Source organism: Aedes aegypti, chromosome 3 (genome assembly GCF_002204515.2).
Source record: "Aedes aegypti strain LVP_AGWG chromosome 3, AaegL5.0 Primary Assembly, whole genome shotgun sequence".
NCBI classification, from domain to species: Eukaryota; Metazoa; Arthropoda; class Insecta; order Diptera; family Culicidae; genus Aedes; species Aedes aegypti.
In genome coordinates this window covers 146632610-146647362 of record NC_035109.1, presented here as the reverse complement: position 1 = coordinate 146647362, position 14753 = coordinate 146632610, and the positions used below count along the sequence as shown (strand labels likewise).

At 38.5% G+C, this 14753-nt stretch overlaps 1 protein-coding gene across 4 annotated transcripts in view; it reads right to left on the bottom strand.

Moving 5' to 3' along the window:
• The window catches only part of LOC5565476 (zinc finger protein rotund), a 118561-nt gene that overhangs the window by 39481 nt on the left and 64327 nt on the right, over positions 1-14753 (bottom strand). The window contains exon 1 of one of the 4 annotated variants that reach the window (XM_001649767.2): positions 6006-7201. The exons of the other annotated variants lie outside the window; for them this stretch is intronic. Within the exon in view, the coding sequence (XP_001649817.2) occupies positions 6006-6050 (45 nt within the window). The 5' untranslated portion in view covers positions 6051-7201. Of the gene's footprint in view, positions 1-6005; positions 7202-14753 lie in introns of those variants that run through there. 4 annotated transcript variants of the gene reach the window in all.

The following is a 14753-nucleotide window of genomic DNA, read 5'->3' as shown; positions in this document are numbered from 1 at the left end:
TTCTGCTCGGCTTTTCTTGCAGTAAATATTATGGGCATAATAACAGAGTAGAGTACAGAGTGGTTGTGGAATTCGTGTACCGTAATCCAGGGGTAAATTGATCACTATTTTACAACTTTTTGTTGTGTTACCCTTGGGAATCCCAAGATTGTAAAAAAAAAATCGACAAAATCAGTACTCCATTAATCTTTATCAGTTTATGTAATCGACTATTCATGAAGTGATATCTAACATATGATAAAAAAGTGTTAATATCAAAAAATTGAAATGACACACCGGGGCGATGTTGATCACCATATGACAAAGCAAGTTTAAGAATAAAAATTTTCCGTATTTACTGAATTTGGGTCCGCCGAATCTGAAAATGATGTCAAAATTCTTACAACTCGAGTATTTGTTCATTTTATTGCAAAGTTAAACTTTGAAAATCTTCCTAATACGATAACCATGGGATAACCATGGAAACTTCCTGGCGTATTTTTTCTCAACTTTTGACAAAGTTCACCAATGAAGTTTTTCTGCTTCCTAGCGAGATCTTAAAAAAAAAAACTTGGAAAGTTCTTGGGCGAATCTTATTCTATTCCGAAAATCCTCTCAAAGTTACCAAAGATCGATCACTACAGATTCTGAACGGGTTTCGCCATCACTTTTGGAGGATTTTCAATCACATATCTCTCAAATTGATCTGAGTAGATCTCATGTCTGGGAGGATTGTCGATTCGAATTTCTGACAAGGTTTATGAAGAATTTTTGATGAGTTGTGGAGGGCCCTTAGTTGCTGTCTAGACCTCTTTTTAGTTAAGTGTACGCACAATGCTCACCTATATCACACATCACTCGGATACATACTTGCATTTCCAAAAGTAATGGTTTGCGTGACCCACAAGTCACTTAGAGCTGAAAATACTATTCAACATGATTACGAAGTGCACTTACAACGAGAAGCTTTTCGTGAACCCCGCAAACTATGTTCGTGAAAATATAAGATGGAATCTAAACAGCCATTATGGCGACCATTTCTGGACTCTTTGTCAAATTACCTATAGATACACTCCCGAGCAAAAGTTTGGGTTCACCCCCAGAAGAAAAACATACCAAAGTGTTTTCTCTATATCTCTGTGATTACATGTCCAAATGAAACTCTCTATGGCGAAATTCGATAGACACTGAAAAACAAGGCTAATTTTCTCAGCATTAGATCGATCAAAATTTTCTATCATGTGAAGAGCACTCAAGAAATTATGGCCGATAAATCTGGAATTCAAAATCAATGAACCAGTCATTCAAGTCATAGGTCAAAAGTTTGGTTTCGAGATTTCCAAGACCGAATAAACAATTTCGCCAGAGAAGCCGTGAAATCAAAGACAAATAGAGTAAAGTGGGGCAAAAGTTCGAGTGGGGTAAGAGTTTCTTTTTCAGATTTCTCGCTCAATTCAAAACAAATCTTATAAATGTCATGGTGGTTCGAATTCTATTCAAGTAAGAGACTTTCAATCCAAATATCATAAAAATCGATTGAGATTTGGAAAAGTTATAACTATTTGTTGTTTTTCGACGTGAATATTGTAATGTTTGGTCAAACTTTCGTTGCATGGAATCAATTTAAGATAAAATCTTTTTCAATATTTTATGTAAGGGCGTTTCTAAGCCTATCATAAGGTTGCTTTGAGGTGTATTAGTTTTTGCATAGATGCTTGAAAACAATTTTTGGCCCATAGTGGGGCAAAAGTTCGAATCAGCGGGGCAAAAGTTCGACCCATGTATAAAATCACGGAAAAATTTGCAAATTGCCTAAAACCCACAAATTTTCTTCAAATTCAGTTAAATTTGTCTGATTGTGTGAAAATTGTCACCAAAATTTTACATTTTCACATAGTTTTGTGAAAAACTGCTATTTTTGAGTATATTACAATTAACCCACTTTTGGGCAATTTTTTGATGAAAATTTAGTGTGTATTTTTCGTCAAACTTAAGTTCACGGCTGGTGTAAAGTATGCCTATCATAAAAGGATCGATATTTTATGTTTTAGCCAGCGGACTTTTGCCCCACACTAGATTCGAACTCTTGCCCCACCGGTGGGGCAAAAGTTCGAATAAGACAATTAATTTTGAAACTGTTATAACTAAAAATGGGTAAATATTTTGACCCAAGTATGTTCAGCAAAATTATAGCCAATATGTTGACGGTTCACTGTATGGTATTTGTTTTGTTTTAACTGCTATTGTTTTCCTGGAAACTTTGATTATACCACTAAGGTCGAGCTTTTGCCCCACCTTACTCTACGCCTCAAAATGCGGCTAATTTGAAGTTGCCGAACAAATTTACCAGCAGTTATTATGGGAAAGGCTTCCGAAGAGAACGAGGCTGCCGACAATGGGCACACTGACATGAGATGTTCCAAGCGTTGTAAAAACGTTTCCAAGAAGTTTTTCACATGTCTGTCGGTGTGAATCAATAGAGGATTGAGAAGCGCATAATTGTAAATAGATAGACACGTAATATGTGTGCGCATGTCCGAGACAATAACAAAAAAAGAGTGGCTTCAGCTTAGACTGCCGAGAATACGTAAGTTCCCCTATGTTCTTGAAATGTACATTGTAGGGAGCCGGAGAAAGCTACATAACCACAAAATTCGTCATACGCTGCTTATTACAAAGTTTCAAACAATTCGGCTGAGAAAAACACCCCATGTCAAAGTGAAGTGGTTCTGCACCCTACATGCTCTTGCATTCGTAGGTATCACAGATGTTCTGTTGATGCAATTCACATTTTTTATATTTTTGCAGTCAATTTGTAATTGTTATGAAAATGGTCGTCATGAAATAGTAAGATAAATGTGTCTAAATAATGCATTACATGACTTTCCTCCCTTGTCTAAATTATCCTTTCCGACTTATATTACGACCGAAATTATAATCAAAACCAAAAAAAATGAGCCAATTTTTGTTTTTATTTTCAAAGACAATAAAGCCCCCTTCAACACAACCCTGACTCCGCCTCACAAGAACAGCGACCACTTCTATCGCCGTTTCCTACATTCGCATAAAATCCCTTTCGCTCTCTAATACCACCGACTATCGAACAACCATACACCCATTCCCGTGTATAGGATTAGCCTGCGAACGCGAATGTGAACGGTATAAAAATAACAAAATCTGATATGCGGCGAATCGCCAGCACAAAAAAATAATAACAATAACAATAAAACATACGAAAAATTGCATTCGCTTTTTTGCAAAACCGCCCGCTCCAATCCAGTACCTACATACTGAGGTTTTTTTCCATCTCTTCTGTTTTTCGGGCGTCTACCAAAAGCCATAGGGAAGGTAGAGTGCTGCTCTAATGTTGGCGTTAGTTTTTTCTTCTCGTTTTCGATATTTTGTTTGTGTTGGACGCCGAGTAGATTGCGGGGATGTGTGGTGTAGAATGCGTCACTTTGGGTACCACAAATATTGAAGATTTTATTTAAAAAAATATGAGCATGAGCATGACTAACCGCCCGCAGTTGCTACTCCGTTATTTTAAGAATAGCTGTACTTGCACAGGGAACTCACAGACGCTACTTAGGATCAGTAGCATTCTCAATGCGTATGTACTGATGCTCTCGTTATTATAACAAATAATAACGGCGCCGGCTTCATCCGAATGCAGGTCAATTTGGGGATGAGAGAGAAATGTTGACGTGATACTTGCTTTGTGGAAGTTGAGGAGTCCTCTTCACTTCCACAAGAAAACACTGGGAGTTTGGAAAGGGTTTGTTCGAAAACGTGAGCATATACATGTAAGACCGATACCGATAGTGTAGTTACTACGCGAACCGAACACGATCCCGATTTCGTTGATCGCTTCACAGGAGCATACAACAGATTCAACGGATCAACATACAATAGATTCTCTGTATTTGTGGATATTTTAAAGTATATCGTTTCTGGACTTCCAGTGGAGGGATTTTTGACTTCTTTGCTCTCTGTAATAATCATGATCTGTTATATATCATGAGAGTCTGTTTATCGTATACTGCTACAGCTCTAATTATATCGAGGGATAGCAGAGCATGATAGAACCCATTTAAACAAGCTGGCTTAAAAACGGGTTTTATCATCGCTCTCTCTGTCTTTAAGGCTCTCTTTTGCTTCTGCTATTTATCAAGCATGTTACAACTTGGGAATCATTACCGATCATGGACAAATAAAGATGCGATCTTTTTCTCCATTTGCTTGATCGTGCTTCGAAATCAATTGAAAACGATTTAGCGTTAGCGTTAGCGTTAGCGTTAGCGTTAGCGTAGTTACGGTATACTTCGTAGATTGGATACTAGCAATATTAATGTTTATTTTTGATAATCTAATCCAGATTGCTTTTAGGAACAAGGCTGGGGAGTGAACCTTGATCCAATCATGAAGAAGAATACCAATAGCATTAACATCGCTATTCCCGGCCACGCCCATCTTTACCGTAACTTGGGATAGGGGAAGGAAATGTTGATGTAGCACTTACTTAATGAGAGGCCACCGACTCAGCGACGCCCTCATAAGTGCTACGGAGGTGGAGGTTGGGATAGGTATATTGTCAGGATTCGCCTGAAAAGCTGGCGATAGACCGAGGGCATTTGTTGTTTATTTTTTTAAGTTTTAATCTTTTGAATGCCGGCATTCAAAAAAGAAAACATGTGTTTTATTTACCGTATAGATTATTTGGCATCGAATAGTACTATCAACCGTTTTTATGAAAGTAGTGTAAGCTCTGGTTATCTGCTCAGTAATCATTAAAAGCAGATCCGATCCCTCCAGGGTCATCGGAACGAAAAAAAAATAAATAAATAAATAAAATGTCGCGTGGGTACGATTAACGTGTAACTAAACAAAAGAAGAAATATGTTAATGTAGTGGTTGAAACAAAAAGTAGGGGAGTAATTTTCTGCTCTGCGATTTTTAAGCAGAACCGATCCCTCTAGGGTCATCGGAATAAAAAAAGGAACAAAATAAAGCTCCGACAAATCGCGAGGCATCTAATTTTAACTTTGAGACTAACAAAACTTTGAATGTAACAAAACATAGAATGGTTATAACTGAAATGTGTTTGTTTTTCAGCCAGATTCTTGATGGTCATTGGATCACATTAAAAAAATATAATTGGATAACAATTAAGCTTTCCAACTGGAACAAACTCACCAATTTCAGCATTTTACATTGGAATTCCCTTCAGCTGTTCAGATAATATCTTCTGATTCCGTTCCAATGGGGCAGTTGCAGAATGTTCCGCTAACACATACACTTTCACGGTTGGACTAAGCTATTAACAGTTAAAGTTTAACAATTTCTTCCTATATACTATAACGGACGCGAAGTAAACTTTAACCGTTGGAGAATACAGTTTCAATGAAACACAAGATACAGCGGAAATCCTTCCCGCCATCAGCAGAAAATCCTTAAAACTCTTTTTGGCAGCGGAAAAAAATGCGGGACACAATTTTTGACATCCGCATTCGCGCGCGGCACACTACGATCCGATCTTCGAAATCAATTGAAAACGATTTCTGCAAAAACTGCTGAAAAGTATAAATATTATGCTTCCTTTGATTATACTTAGGGTTTCTCTTCATCTGAAGTTCATACTGTAACTGATTATAGAAGGCTGAGTTGATTGTTTTCCGATTCCTTTATTTGAGGCTCAATTGCGTATAACACTTCACGGAGCCGATGTTCAGTTTATGTATTTGAAAGCTCAATTTCGTATAACGCTTTACGGAGCCGATGTTCAATTCATATATTCCAGGGCTCAATTGCGTATGACGCTTTACGGAGCCGACATTCAACTTAAGTATATCAAGGCTCAATTGCATATAACGTTTTACGGAACCACGGATGGTGGTCCACCAATATTTAACTTCCAAAATCTTAAGTTACAATTCTTTCGTAGCCGCATTTTCAGATTTTCTGATGTTCTTCTCCTGAAGGAATCCCTCGATACCACACTCCCCCGAGCCGTATCACGATTCACTCACCTTAACGTCCAGCTCTTCGGCTTCCTCGCTCTTTTCCCGCTTCATCTGGACGACAGCCGTCGGCGGAATTTTGCCATTTTCCACCGTGCTCGCTGCCGTCGTGATGACCAATTGTCCAAAAACCGGAGCCAGCTTGGCAGATTTTGGGCACCCAATCCGATCTCAAACTCGAACAGACCTAATCGGATCGGATCCGGGCACCTAATGTACCAATCTTCACTTCTTCTTCTTCTTCCTGATGATGGAGGATCAGCGGCGAGTTAGAAGTAGAAAAACAACTCGTCAAACTTTCGCTTTCATTTCACGCCGTGTCTAATCGTTATCACACGTGTCTCAGCCGTTCGCAGATAACTCCAAACTATGCTACCGAATCGCGAACTCCGAACCAGATTGGAGTTTTTGCGCGAGAATCGATTCCACCGGACCGACGAGAACTGCCAATTTTCAGCAATTGCCCAAATCAATGAAACTCGTTTTTTGGCATTCTTCTTTGCTTGCGTGAGAAGTGCAAAAAATTCAATCTTCCCTCACACACGGTGACACACAATCCGATGAGAGAGTCACACGGAAGGTGGCAGAGGAGGCGGCGTGAACGTGACGTCACTCACACAGTTTGCCAAAAAACTTGGTGTTCAATGGTCACTCACGAGCGCGCGCGCGGGTGCGACACGAAACAGCGGCTATTTTGGCAAACTCTCCCGAGCAGCAGCACTGGGACGATGGCTAATACTTGATGCAAGCCTACTACGACTATACGTGTATCTCACGGGGCTGGTTTTTGGTAGTGGTGGCGGTACGCCATGATTTTTTTCAATATAAGATACCTTCACTTTTTTCGCTCTCCTACACCATATTTTTTTTGCCTTCACCGATCGGATCTTGGAGGCTGAATTTTTAAGGTTCTTTTAGATGCTTTTGATGGGATTTTGGGTAATCTTTAATCACCAGTTATCCCCACGTCCACCAGATGGGTTCCAAGCGAATATCTCATCTGCTGTCCGGTTTGGACCAGCTAATTAGCAAACTTTTGTCTAATCACACGGATCTACCAGTTTGTCAGAATTTGTACAAAAAAGAAGTTAAATAAACACAAGACCACTGGTTTTTTTATATGCACAACACACCCGTACGCGCCGACGTTGAACTCACGGATGAAATTGAACTCGATTGTCCTCTAGCAAAAAACTGGTCCCCCGTGTGGTCTGACGACTACCGAGGCACTCATTCTCCCTGCCTGTCTGGCTGCTGGTGTTGTTTTAGAGCACATTCGCCGCTTGTGAGCGCTCTCTGTTATTGTAGAGAGACAGAACGTCTTCCAATTGGAAACGAACGGAACTCCAACGCCAGAACGGAGAACGGACTGGGTCTGAGTCTGAGTGGTCCGAAGGTTCCCAGCATCTCCCTCACCGGGACTTTAGTCAGACGACGGAGTGCAATCTCTGTTATTCTAGAGACTGCACGAGGCACACTCCTCTCGCAAAAGTTCGGAGTCGATGACGACCTGTCGTCGCCTACCTGGGATTTTTTTTCGAAACAGGAAAGTGACTGGATTCATCAAAAGAACGCAACGTGCCTACTTTAATTCGCTGCCGATGAGTTATCGTGTCTCAATCGAGATTTTGAAGTACCTTGAGTGTTTTCAGAAAATGTCATCGCTGTGGTTGAGTTACGTAACTTGCAAAGGATTCCAGTGCCGGAAATGAATGGAAACCAATCTTGATTCGCAAACGACTGGACATGTGTCGATTTTAGCATTTTTGCAACATTCAATCGCATGAAAAAAAATACCAATACCGAAAAAATCATCTCCTTACTAACTCGATTCTGATTGGTGTATGTGTGCGTGGCCATAAAAAGGAAAGTGGGAGCGTGTCCGACATGTGTACAGAACGGCTCCTAGCTAGAAATGGCCCAAAAATCGGCTAGCGAAAAAAAAAATTGCACACCGTGGATACACATAAAAAATCATCACCACTTTTTCTGCAGCTTACTATGTTTACAAAAGGCGGTCTGTATTGGTGCGACGACAGCATCGTCCGGCTTCTGATGGTGGCGCGGCGGCAGTTTCCACCCATACCACCCCCGCACCATACAAGAAGCACCGGAGACCGCCGCCGCTCGGTGGATGTCGTTTGGTCGTCGTTGTCGAACATCATCAGCGTGCGCCTTTGCAATCTGCCGGTCATCATCACTACTGTAGAGGTACCTACATAGTGGAGATCGGTCGGTAGCATGCGTTCGTGTGTACGTGCGAGATGGATGATGCAGTTTTGCGGCATGATGCTAGAAGAAGCGATTTTTTTGTGTGTTTTAGTTTTTTTTCGTTCGTTTTTTCGGGGATTCACGCGAATTTTTTGCCTTTGTATGTGAGTAGTTTTGAATGATGGGTTGAGATGATTCTTAATGAATTGCTTTGAAAGAATCGTCTATAAAGACACTCCATTAAACAATTTCAATTGAAAACTTGTATTTATAACACGTCAGGTTCTAGAATCGAATAACTATAACCCAATCGCCAACCCTCTCCTATGATAATCATGAAGATGCAGAGGTTTACTCGGTCTGTAGTGATAATAGTACATTTTACGAAACGGCAACACTGATGATATTACTGTTACTTTCACACGTAACGACATCGCCTTCTGTCCAAATTTTATTCATAAAATAAGCGATCAGGTGTTCAAAAACGTTTATTAAAATGGGCTATGGATGTCACACTAACATTTAATTCCAGACATGTCCTCATGATATGAATATTGAGGAGAGATGCTTCGGAATATTGAGAAGAGATTTTTCGAATCTCGAGGAGAGATTCTTTCAAATCTCTTGCAGAGATTCCGTCAAATCTTTTGCAGAGATTGTTTCGAATCTCGTGCAGAGATTCTTCCGAATCTCGAGGAGAGATTCTTGCGAATCTCGAGGAGAAATTCTTTCAAATCTTATGGAGAGATTCTTCCAATTCTTGAGGAGATTCTTCCGAATCTCGAGGAGAGATTCTCGCGTATCTCGAGAAGAAATTCTCTCGAATCTCGAGAAGAAATTCTCTCGAATCTCGAGAACGGATACTCTCCATTCTTCAGAGAATACTCTCCATTTCCATTAGATATACTCTCCATTCTCGAGAAGAGATTCTCTCGAGCCCCGAGAGGAGATTCTCTCGAATCAAGAGAAGAGATTCTCTCGAATCTCGAGAAGAAATTCTCTCGAATCTCGAGAAGAGATTCTCTCGAATCTCGAGAAGAGATTCTCTCGAATCTCGAGAAGAGATTCTCTCGAATCTCGAGAAGAGATTCTCTCGAATCTCGAGAAGAGATTCTCTCGAATCTCGAGAAGAGATTCTCTCGAATCTCGAGAAGAGATTCTCTCGAATCTCGAGAAGAGATTCTCTCGAATCTCGAGAAGAGATTCTCTCGAATCTCGAGAAGAGATTCTCTCGAATCTCGAGAAGAGATTCTCTCGAATCTCGAGAAGAGATTCTCTCGAATCTCGAGAAGAGATTCTCTCGAATCTCGAGAAGAGATTCTCTCGAATCTCGAGAAGAGATTCTCTCGAATCTCAAGAAGAGATTCTTTCGAATCTCGAGAAAAGATTCTAGAGAAACTCTAGAAGAGATTCTTCCGAATCTCCAGAAGAGATTCTTCCGAATCTCCAGAAGAGATTCTACTGAATCCCTAGAAGAGATTCTACCCAATCTTGAGAAGAGATTCTACCGAATCTCGAGTAGAGATTCTTCCGAATCTCGTGGAGAGATTTTTCCGAATCTCGTGGAGAGATTTTTCCGAATCTCGTGGAGAGATTCTTCCGAATATCGAAAAGAGATTCTTCTGAATCTCGAAAAGAGATTCTTAGAATCAACAAGTTATTAGACAAGTTTGTTAAAAATAGGTCTAATGCTTCCTGAAACATATGCCTAATATGCTCGGGAAGAGATTCTCTCGAATCTCGAGAAGAGATTTCCTCGAATCTCGAGAAGAGATTCTCTCGAATCTCGAGAAAAGAAGAGATTCTACTGAATTCCTAGAAGAGATTCTACCCAATCTCGAGTAGAGAATCTTCCGAATCTCGTGGAGAGATTCTTCCGAATATCGAAAAGAGATTCTTCTGAATCTCGTAAAGAGATTCTTCTGAATCTCGAAAAGAGATTCTTCAGAATCAACAAACAATTAGACAAGTTTGTTTAAAATAGGTCTAATGCTTCCTGAAACATATTCCTAACTTGCTCATAAAAGAAATCGAATCGACAAACAGTTTTACAAAATGACTGTGCAAATTCAATGGGATCGATTTCTTGCACTACTTCGCCATCGCACAACAGTTGTCCCCTTGCTCCAGTTAAACCAGTTCCCAGTAGATTTGCAAAAATTTGCATATTCTGTCGTTTTTTTTTGCAAGTCCATTTTGATCCACATCAAACACGCAACCCGATGCCTGTTTTTGCTACCGTCGTCTTGTGGGTCCAAATTGGATCAAAGTTAATGTCAAAAACCACGACCCAAAAACTAAAGGACAGGTGATGTCTCCGAAGCCGAGCCAGATCTACAAACTGCTGTTGTGATCAAGGTCAGTTTTTCCTGTTTCGTTCGATCTCAAGCCGAAATCCGTAAGCCGGACAGCGCGGCAAGTTCCATTCAAACTCGATTCAAACGGATTCGGAAATCTGAAGTCGTCGGGCGTTGCGCGTTGGTGCCAAATTCTTTCACGAACCCCACACTGCGCCATTAAACCGGAGAGGCAACTATGTAACTACTGGCTGATTTGCGAATTCGGCAAACAAATTGCAAATAATTTAACGATTGTGGGGCACATACTGTGCCAGGGTGTTTTGGAAACAAGAAATCCCATACGATACGAGAGGAAAAAAACTGAAATCAAAGAACAAGAACGAAAACCAGCGCTAACAGACGATCGGCACGGTGTTCCCCCGACCGTTAATATCTGGGGTGTCTAGTAGACACTGTCTACACACTTAAATGGATTCGCCGAGAACCCAACAGCTGATATCTCGGTAATAATTTGACGATTCTCGGTAAAACTTTTACCGATATATCGGTAAACGTTTACCGAATCTCGGTAACGTTCGCCGAAATCTCGGCAAAAACATGGATTGCCGAAATCTCGGTAAAATAAGTACCGAGATTCGTCATTGAAAATTACCAAACTCTCAGCTGTTGGGTTCTCGGCGATAAATTTTGCTGAGGTCGGAGAAATAATTTAAGTGTGTACTGGTTTACAGAAATGAAATTCGCTGATATTTCCAGGTTTTTTTTCGGGTTTAACAAAGTAATTGAAGATTTAAAAATATACTCTAATGACAGTAAGATAAAAAATAATGACAAAATAATTTTGATTCAAAATTGTTTCAAGTTCCAGTTTTTTTTAAATGCATATTGAAGCTAGATGGAACAGTATAACAGTTTAAGTTTTTTTTCAACCGAATTGTAGAACTTCTTCAAAAATTCAACCAGCACTTTCTCCAAAGATGCCTCTCCAGAGATTTCTGGAAATTGTCCTCCAGAATTTCTTCAAGATTTTACGTAGGATCTTTCTATGGATATTTCCTCATCGATTTCTTTAGAAATTCCTACAGTAGTTTTTTGAAATTTCTCAAGGAAATTTTTAAAGATTCGTCCAAGTATTCTTCCACATTTTTTTCCAGGCATTTCACCATGGAAATGTGGATGAAATTTTTTCAGAAATTAAGAAAAATGTTCAAAAAAAATATGAGCAAGGCAAATTTTAAAGTTACCTCTGCCGAAACTTATGCAAGTTTTTAAGTCATTTCTTCATGAATTAGGTTTACTAGAAGAACTCATAGACCCTTGAGGAAATTTTAAGAGAGTTTCTTGTTAAATTGTTAGGAAGATTGAAAAAAATCAATCTGGATAGTATCCTGCAGCTTTTTTTTAACAAACTCTTTGAAAAACATCAGCAATAGCAATATTTATTAGTATGGAACCTTAAGTAAACAATTGTAGATTCCATGGGATTTTTTTGCGAATTGTTTGGAAGAACTGCAGTTATAATTATTCAAAATAGAAATTCCTAGAAAAAAAATATAGAGGAACACAAGGATAAAATCGATCCTGTATTGTAATTGTGCAATTTGAGGGATTCTTTGAAAAATGCTCAATAAATTTTCTCGAATAAACCCTCGAGGATTTAATGGAGATTTTTTTGAAGTCACCGTGGATAAAAAAAACGTAGAAATTATTGTCGGGTTTCTTGAAAAAAAAATAATAATAATAATAAATAAATCCTCGATCTTTTTTTTTTTTCAAAAAGTCTGGAATCAACCTGTAAAATCTGTAAAAAAAGTTCTCCTAGAGTAACAACTGGAAAATTCGGTTAAAGAATTAGTGGTAAAATGACTGGGGTAAGAAGTAGAATAGTAACGTTGAAGTACTCAAGAATTTCTTGAAGCAAATTTCTCGAAATATTCTTTGAAAAATCGCTGGGAGAATATCTAGAATAATTGGTAGATAAATCTCTAGAAAATATTCTGGAGAGATTCCTGTAGAAGTCTCGGAAACTATTCCAGATAATATCTGTGGAGAAACCACAGCTGAAGCTTTTCCTCGAGAAACCTGAGATAAGGTTAAAGAACGTGTTGAGAAGTCATGCAACAGTCTTTGAAGGTATCTCTGGAGCCTGCATAATTTTGCATTAGAATTCACTGCAACCAAGATTTAAAAAAGAGACTTAAGAGATCTTTCATCAAAACTGAAGATTTGCATATAAATAGAGACCAAGTGTCTAAAATGAGACCTGCTATCAGCTCTTAGATTGAAAAATTGAATGTCTGGACATTTTAAATTGGGAGCTGATTAAATTCCAGCTGTTTACAATTTTTCAGATTTCAAGCATGAAGTTCTGTTGATCCATTACTTATCGAATATTATTCATAAAATTCAATAATGCTTTTTTAAGTCGATAAAATGTCATACACCAAAAGATTCTCACTGATTGGCTCAAAGAACGCTTTGATAACAACGCAACCGAAATTTTTGACAGTTCTTGACGCGAAAATCCTTTGTCATGAATATATTCTACCATGAATTACTGCTCCAAAGAAATTTCCCTGATTGTTATCAAAATTCCCTAAGAATTATGGTTTATATTGGTATCTTTTCTCCACAACAAAAATAATCTTTGTTGGCCAAAGAACTATGGGCAGTCGTCTTATAACTGTCAACCAAAAATATATTTGTCATATCTATGAGTTTTCTGATACAAATTTGAAAACAAATTATAATTATAATTCGAGTTATGCCGTGAGAAGATTTTTTTATGCGGTAAAGCTTAAATAATTTCAGATGAAAAATAATCTGCTCTCGCATATAGGCTGTTCTTGCATTATGCTGCAATAATAGATCTTTGAATTGAAGCTTTCAATATTTTGTAAATAAATTTCACATTCTTTTACCAAGTAATTTTCATCAACTATTATGCCCCGTTTGGGGCATAGCTTGATCCGCAGCGAAAGGTTCTATGAGCGTTCCCTTTACTTTCTTTGCCAATTTATCTTCCATCAGACCCACAACGAGTTTTATTTAGTAATGCTCTCTAATGTTACAACAATTTTTTACATCCTTGGCTTGGCAAATCTCCGAACGAACACCACGCTTGATGAGAACCCACCAAAATTTTTTGCCTTGGGCTCGTTCGTGTTGATCTCGGTAAAAGCTTTGCCGATATTAGTTCTAAATCACCCATTATGCCAAACGCAGGGCTGATAACGGTCAAAAAGTGAAATAATAGTGACTTTAATGACTAAAATTACCAAAAAAGTTACTAAATAGTGACTAAAAAGTGACTTCATAACTACAAAAATAAGTCTCGAATAAACGTTCATAAACTAAAAATATTCACAAGCCTACACATTATGTGAAATTAAAAGTGAAGTTTTTCGAAATACTTATGTCTTAATATATTTTTGATTTTCACGTATAACTTCACCGAATTACGATTGATGTAAAACATCATCATGGAACAGAGTGTGCAATAAATAATCTGGTAAATTTTGTACGGGCGCACAAAAGCCAATGTAGAAAATCTCCTGGAAGTTCAAAAGTCCTTAACTCTTAAGAAAGAAATTGTGATATAACTCTTTGGCATTAAGCTTTTTCATATGCTAGAGTTGTGGAACGAGTTTATGAGAAAAATGCTTTATGATATCTTGAAAATTTCCAGGAAGAGTTCAAGTGTAATATTTTGTGGCGACCCTTACAAAAAATGTGAAAAATAGCTGAGTGTTCTTGTGGAATTTCCACCAAAATTGATAATTTAAGAATTAAAGGCGAAAAAATCCAACAAGAATTTACTTGAATTTAGCCCTTTCACAAGCCAGCTTCGATGAACTCAAGAAAACCGTACCAAGAAAACTGTGCCATAGTAATCTTCTGTATAAATTAAAATAGAGTGGTGTTTGTATGTCACGAAATAACTTAAGAAGGGGTGAACAGATTGACGTAAGTTTTCCATTGTTGCACTCGACAAGGCATGCGACGTGATCGTGTAAGGAAAAAGTTTGGAAAAGTCTCTGGAATAATCGGGAAAACAGGAGAAGACAAATGTGTCATTTTGTATGGGGATACATGACGTTTCACAATAGCCTACTTGATGGCAAGACGAATTTTGCCGGGACCACTAGTTAGAGAATAATTTTGACGTATTTCAATAATCTAGATATTACTTAGTACTCGAAGTATCCAAAACAAAATTTATCACCAAAGTCTAATAACACTTAAA